General features: G+C 46.1%; 1 protein-coding gene across 1 annotated transcript in view; it reads right to left on the bottom strand.

The window, feature by feature from the left end:
- KIF28P overlaps positions 1-7480 on the bottom strand; it is an 81121-nt gene that overhangs the window by 36563 nt on the left and 37078 nt on the right. The window contains exons 7-9 of the mRNA XM_010852890.1: positions 5618-5729; positions 4397-4464; positions 1798-1907 (exon numbers count right to left, since the gene is read on the bottom strand). Coding sequence (XP_010851192.1) covers positions 1798-1907; positions 4397-4464; positions 5618-5729 — 290 coding nt within the window. The remainder of the gene's footprint in view (positions 1-1797; positions 1908-4396; positions 4465-5617; positions 5730-7480) is intronic.

The following is a 7480-nucleotide window of genomic DNA, read 5'->3' as shown; positions in this document are numbered from 1 at the left end:
TGCTCAGGGCTGGTGCACTGGGATGACCCTGAGGGATGGGATGGGGAGGGAGGTGGGAGGGGGGCTCAGGATGGGGAACACATGTACACCCATGGTGGATTCTTGTGAATGTATGGCAAAAAACACCACAATATTGTAAAGTAATTAGCCTCAATTAAAATAAATTTAAAAAAAACATAATCATCAAAAGGGATAGCTGGGGGTGGAGGTGGGAGATAAACTAGGAGTTTGGGATTAATAGATACACATTACTATATATAAAATAGATAAGCAACAAGGGCATATTATATAACACAAGGAACTATACTTACTATCTTATAATAACCTATAATGGAAAGGAATCTGAAAAATAATTATATATATTTATATGTATGTACTCATCTATCTAAATACAACTGAATCCCTTTGCTATACACTTGAAACTAACACACATTATAAATTAACTACACTTCAATAAAAAATCTTTTTAAAAAACTAAAAAAAGACTAAGTTCACCCCTTAATTCATAGGAAACTAGAGCAAAGAGGTCCTTTATCAGAAGAACAGGAAGCTCAACATTATGTTTTTCAATTGTGTGAGCATGCAAGACAGTTTCAGGGCATTCCTGTCAAGTCAGGGGATTTAGGAAGAATCAAAGATTTATCTTCCCTTGTTTTTCTCTGTGCCTATGTTCATGAACAGTGGGAATCAGATGCAACATTTAGGTCAACATCTGGCTTGTCCAGGTGTAGAGATTTGTGACCCATCAGTGTCACCCTGGACCAGACATGGGCACAGACTCTAATTTAGGGAGTTCCTAGTTGAGGCTGAAGCCTTATTGAATAAGGACGTGGGAACCCAGAGATATGCCAGGTAGCAACAACCTGCCCTCAAGGGGAACATCCATGAAGTTTGCGTGTGTTAGGGTCAGAAGAGCTGCTAACACCAGAGAGAGAGCCCATGTGGCTTGAGGGAGCCCAACTTGGGGAGGGGGAACAGGTACCAAGGGCAGGACAATGCGTCATGCTCCGCTAAGAGCACTGAGCACAGGGCTTCCCAACCGTCCAGTCTGGTTCTTTTGATGCTGAACGCCTTTACCAATTCTACTTCAACAGTTTTATATTTTGCCCTTTTCACAAATCCTATTCTAAATTGTTAATGCACATAAAATTACACACAACTCAAGCTGCCACACGGAAAACTAAGGCCTTCACTCAAAGCAATGGTTCTCAGTAAGTGCCCAGTGGAGCCATTCTAAGGCGAGTTGCTGCCCTGGGGATGGGTAATTGGTCCGAGTGGTGCCCAGTCACCAGGTGACTCTAACGTGTAGCCAGCGCTGAGCAGAGTCTTAGAAGAGGGTTCAGGGGCTAGCGCTTCTTGGGCCCCCAAACATCACTTAACTACAGGAGGCCATCAGCAGAACAAATGCCGTATGGCCACTGTTTAAATCTGGTTAAGGAGAAAGTAGTCCCGGGGGAAAGAACAGCCTCAAAATAAAAATGGCAATTAAAAAATGAGACTAAAATGACCATTTCAAGAGGTCAGGGCCAGTATTTCATACAATCGCATGAGAATTACATTCAGGCCAAAATGTCCTGGACAAATTTCCAGGGATGTCCTGGCCTGCCTTAGGGCTCCCCTCAGACTAAACACAATGGCTCCTGGCCCCTGCCCTTCCAGCGCAACACCCCCCACTCCCCTATCTCCCCGCAGCCCCGACCCTGCAACAGGGCTTGGCCACTCCCCTCTCTCCCTCCCTCCTGCATCTAGCCTCCTGACTGCTGCCTTGGACCTGTGCTGACTCCTGATTCAGTTTACCTGCCATTCTGCAGTTTCCACACCTGAGCAGCAGTCTGTCGTTCTCTGCCCTGGACTCCCTCATCAGGGTGGAGGTGTTGACAACAGCTTTGTTCCGGATCTTCTTAGCCCTGTGCAAAGGTGGACACACACTCAGGCCCTGGGTCTTTCGCAGCTGGAGCAGTGCTACCAGAGGACTGGCCGGAAACTGGCCTCGAATGGTCGAAATGGGAGCCTTTCACTTCCTAGTAACTTGAGATCCCACTGCATAAGTTTCCAGTAAACCACTAAGACCAGAAGGGACTCAGTGACATCCAGGGCCCAAACATGAGCCCCTTGTCACTTGACAAGTGTCACATGTCCACACGAGCCTCTTGTGGACTCAGCCCAAGCCTGGAGTCCACCACCCCCAACGTGTTCTGGGCCCTAGACACACTCCCCCGTTGGGCTGACTTGTTTAATGAAAACAGTCTCTTCAATCTCTACTGTTTCTGTAACAACACAAACCCTGGAGGCTGCCAGCGACTGCTCTGCCAAGTGTGCCAGGCCAGGAGTGGGCTTGGACTTGGCCTAGTTAAGGTCTCCAGCCTCCAGGATCCAAGGCCTGACGATCTGAGGTGGAGCTGATATAATAACAATAGAAATAAAGTGCACAATAAATGTAGCGTGCTGGACTCATCCCCAAACCACCCCTGCTTCCCACCCCCACCTCTCGACCCCCAGTCCCTGGAAAAACTGTCTTGCATGAAACTAGTCCCTGGTGCCAAAAGGCTGGGGACCGCTGTCCTCGTTCACTCCTGGCTAGTGCTGCATGGGACATAGTTATGCTAAAACATGACTTGTTCTTTACCTGAAGCTCAAATGTAGCTGGGCATCCTATATTTTCATTTGCTACATCTGGCACCCTTACTTCTTTCCCTAAGGAATAGGGTTTGCAAGGCTTGCTCCCAGTCACAGAGTCCACGACAGATCCAGGCCTGGAGCCCAGGACCCCTGGGGATCATTTTCTCCTTCCTCAGCATCACATAGTCTCTCATGTAAAAAGTGCTAGCAACAGTTTAGAATTGACAAGTGGGAAGGAAATGAACATTCTACGTAATACTAAGGGCTTCCCTGGTTGCTCAGATTGTAAAGAAGCTGCCTGCAGTGCAGGAGTCCTAGGTTCGATCCCTGGGTTGGGAAGATCCCCTGAGGCGGGCATAGCAACCCACTCCAGAATTCTTGCATGGAGAATCCTATGGACAGAGGAGCCTGGAGGGCTACAGTCCATGGGGTTGCAAAGAGTCAGACACTACTGAGCGACTAAGCACAGCACAGCACATAACACTAAAGGCAAAATTCAACCTTAAGTTCTGAGTTTGTAGCACAGATGTTGGAAGAAAACAGAGAAAAACAAATGAAGCAAAATGATACTGAGGCCTGGCAGTGAGGAATGAGAATGCAAGGGTTTGTCCCTAAAATGCAAAGGCCTTTCCCTAGAGAAGAGGCCAAGGAAAAATGGAGAGAACTACTTGAAGACATCACAACAACTGTCATTTTGAGCTTCAGCCCTGTGCCAGGCAGAACTTAGCCAGGAATGGTTCTTGAACCATCTCACACAGTCTTCACTCAGCCCAGAGAGGGTGGTATCACCTCCTTCATCATGTGAGCTCACCAAGGGCAGGGAGGTTCAGGTCCTGGAGGGAGTAGGGACAGATTCTGTCTGACACACTGGCCCATAGACCTGACAAGTGACATGTTAGAATAGGGACCAGGTTCATTTCACATGCCAGCTCCAGTCACCTGGAACACTGGCCGAGAATTCCAAGCTCCTGAATGAAGCTGACGGGAAAGCTGCAGAGGGGGATTCTCCACGTCGGCCATGCTGAATGGGATGGAGGGGTGGAGACACCATGGGGTTCCAACCCCTGGTTAGAGCCTCCCTCTCCCCAGACCCTCACTTTCCCAAAAGGGTCAGAGGAAGCAGGCTTCTGCCTGCCTTGAAAAGCAGAAACTCGGCTCGGCCACAGCCTCCTGCCAGGACTAAACTGCCAGAAGTGGGCTTGCTTCCTGGGCCAAGTGGGAAGGCAGGAACATGTGTGGACAGCCCCTCTCTCGGAAGAGCCACCTCTGCCCTGCTGTGTGGGGCCTGGAGATATGAGACACAACAGAGGGAAAGCGGCAGGGCCCAGGACTGGTTCCCAACTTTGGGAGCCTCTTACATGCTCATCTTTATCATTAGCACAAAAATTCCCTGCCTGCCAGTATTCTCTACCTGTGACCCATAGGACAAAAGGAGAATCTGTGAATGGCCATGTTATTTGACAGAAAAATGCAGGGAGACAGAGAACTGAGCACTTCAGGGGTGGGTTCAGTGCATCCTCCCATGAATTTGAGCCTGTGGCTCCTCCCTCACCCAGGACTGCAGTGACTGAATGACAGGCTAGGAGGGCCCTGAGCCCCTATTTCTGTCTCCTCTTATTTATTTTATTTCTCTCTCTCTTCTCTCACAGATCATTTTGTTCTTCCTTTTTCTGGACCCATTCCCAAGACACCAGCTCATCAAGTTTAAGGGTACTAGAAGAATTTGCCAGATTTAGAACTTAGAACCACTATAGATAATAAGTATTCATAATCGTACCTTTCAGCATATCTTAGTGTTGATAAAGTTTCCTCATAGCAGATGTCAGCTGGACTTATCGCTGCTATCTGTAAACAAATATCCTTTTCAGATTTTGTTTTTTTATATAGGATATATAGCTATTGTTGGGCTTCACTGGTAGCTCAGCTGGTAAAGAATCCACCTGCAATGCCAGAGATCCCGGTTTGATTCCTGGGTCAGGAAGATCCCCTGGAGAAGGGATAGGCTACCCACTCCAGTATTCTTGGGCTTCCCTGGTGGCTCAGATGGTAAAGAATCCCTCTGCAATGCACAAGACCTGGGTTTGATCCTTGGTTTGGGAAGATCCCCTAGAGCAGGGCATGACAATCCACTCCAGTATTCTTGCCTAGAGAATCCCCATGGACAGAGGAGCCTGGTGGGCTACAGTGCATGGGGTCACAGAGAGTCAGACACAACTGAGCGACTAAACACACAGCAGATAGTTATTATTGATTTTATACAGCTAACATTCATGGAATATCTTGGAACTTGTGGTTTGTTTAAATTTTACAATTCAGAAAACTGAGGCTTAGATAAGAATAATGTGCCAAGGTCACCCATAACTGGCAGAGCTGGGACCTGAACCTGCCCTGACTTGAACAACTGTGCTGCTAACCTCTGTACTATGCAACCCTCAGCACTGAGTCCACAACAGATTTCCTCAGGAATTTAAATGACAGTTGAATGGTGGCACTGCAGAGACTAATAAATAAATCATTACTGAGTACCCACCTAAATGGTTACAAATCTGGTATTGACTTCAGCTTAACTGTTCTGAATTGAATAAGAATTCAAATGAGAAAATAAAATTTTTGATGAGCTGGAGGTGAGCAGGATCACTGAGAGTGAACAGGAGGGAGTGTGACTGCCCACGGGGTAGCTCCTAATCTATGGATCTGGAGGCCATGATTTAGAGCATAAGGGCCTGATGAATAATCATTTATCTTTGTCCAGCTTTGCAATTTTTAAAGCTTGTTCATTATATTTCATTTAATCATCACAACCACAGTTTCAAGGCGAGATCATTATCTTCACTTGAAGGAAGGAAATGAAGCTCCACAGTAAGTGTGCTGAAACTGAGAATCTTGTCAAGAACTGACAAGATTCTTGTGAAGAATAACTTTAATAATAATAGCAACAGCAATCATGACAGCTGCATGAGTCTAAATAGTCTAAGATGTGGTAGGAAAGCCACTTTACCAGAGTAGTTCTGCTGTTCCCACCCAGAGCTGACTGGAGCAGTTTGGTCAGTACAGAGTCTCTGTAGGGAACATGGAGGACTTTCTTCCCCATGGCGGCATCAGCCAGAGCACTAAATGAAAAGAAAATGTAAAACAATAAAAAGTTTTAAATATATCAAAAAGAAATCTGCCTCTTTGTGGATGAGTCAGAAACACCCCTCAAATATCCTTGACAACCCCATATACCAGACATGACATTAAAGAACATCCAATAGTTGATATACCTTCTGTACAAAGATACTGGCATATTGCAAGATAGAAGCAGCTGGCTCCCTCTCCAAGGTCAACTCCGGGGAAACCATAACAGAGAGGGAGGCCCAGATCTGGGGCACTAACATAGTCAACCTTGGGAAGAAAACCCAGAGCCTGCAGAGAAGGGTCTTTTTGTGTCTGTACAGAGAAGGGTTTTGACTCGAGGGAGACGGTGGTAGGCTAGCAGTGTGGAAACAGATAGGGGAGCAGATTTAAGTCCTTTCTGGTCTTTCTCTCATACTGCCTTAGGAAGATCCCATAGAGTTAGAACCTGATAGGCTACAGAATCAAGTAAGAGTGAATGAGAAATAAATGCCACTCAGGGTACTTCAGAGGAAGCAGTGTTGGCATTGAAGGGAGTGGGGAAGAGGGAGGAAATGCCATCTCTGATAAATTATAACCACAAACAAAGAAAAGAAATCCAAAAAAATTAAGCTACCAGGTTTAGAAAAGAAACAAAATGATCATCTAGAAAGGATTAGATACAGCAATTGAAATTTAAAACCCTATGGATAAGTTCAACAGTTCAGTTCAGTTCAGTCCCTCAGTTGTGTCTGACTCTTTGCGACCCCATGAATTACAGCATTCCAGGCCTCCCTGTCCATCACCAACTCCCGGAGTTCACCCAGACTCATGTCTATCTAGTCGGTGATGCCATCCAGCCATCATCCTCTATCGTCCCCTTCTCCTCTTGCCCCCAATCTCTCCCAGCATCAGGGTCTTTTCCAATGAGTCAGCTCTTCGCATGAGGTGGCCAAAGTATTGGAGTTTCAGCCTCAGCATCAGTCCTTCCAATGAACACTCAGGACTGGTCTCCTTTAGGATGCTCTGGTTGGATCTCCTTGCAGTCCAAGGGACTCTCAAGAGTCTTCTCCAACACCACAGTTCAAAAGCATCAATTCTTCGGTGCTCAGCTTTCTTCACAGTCCCATTCTCACATCCATACATGACCACAGGAAAAACCATAGCCTTGACTAGACGAACTTTTGTTGGCAAAGTAATGTCTCTGGTTTTTAATATGCTATCTAGGTTGGTCATAACTTTCCTTCCAAGGAGTAAGCGTCTTTTAATTTCATGGCTGCAATCACGATCTGCACTGATTTGGGAGCCCAAAAAAATAAAGTCTGACACTGTTTCCACTGTTTCCCCATCTATTTCCCATGAAGTGATGGGACCAGGTGCCATGATCTTCATTTTCTGAATGTTGAGCTTTAAGCCAATTTTTTCACTCTCCTCTTTCACTTTCATCAAGAAGCTTCTTAGTTCCTCTTCACTTTCTGCCATAAGGGTGGTGTCATCTGCATATCTGAGGTTATTGATATTTCTCCCGGCAATCTTGATTCCAGCTTGTGCTTCCTCCAGCCCAGAGACTCTCATGAGGTACTCTGCATAGAAGTTAAATAAACAGGGTGACAATATACAGCCTTGACGTACTCCTTTTCCTATTTGGAACCAGTCTGTTGTTCCATGTCCAGTTCTAACTGTTGCTTCCTGACCTGCATACAAATTTCTCAAGAGGCAGATCAGGTGGTCTGGTATTCCCATCTCTTTCAGAATTTCCCACAGTTGA

The sequence above is a fragment of the Bison bison genome, unplaced genomic scaffold (assembly GCF_000754665.1).
Source record: "Bison bison bison isolate TAMUID 2011002044 unplaced genomic scaffold, Bison_UMD1.0 scf7180017864317, whole genome shotgun sequence".
Lineage (NCBI taxonomy): Eukaryota > Metazoa > Chordata > Mammalia > Artiodactyla > Bovidae > Bison > Bison bison.
Note: the sequence above shows the minus strand (reverse complement) of the source record. Positions and strands in the feature narration are given on the sequence as shown.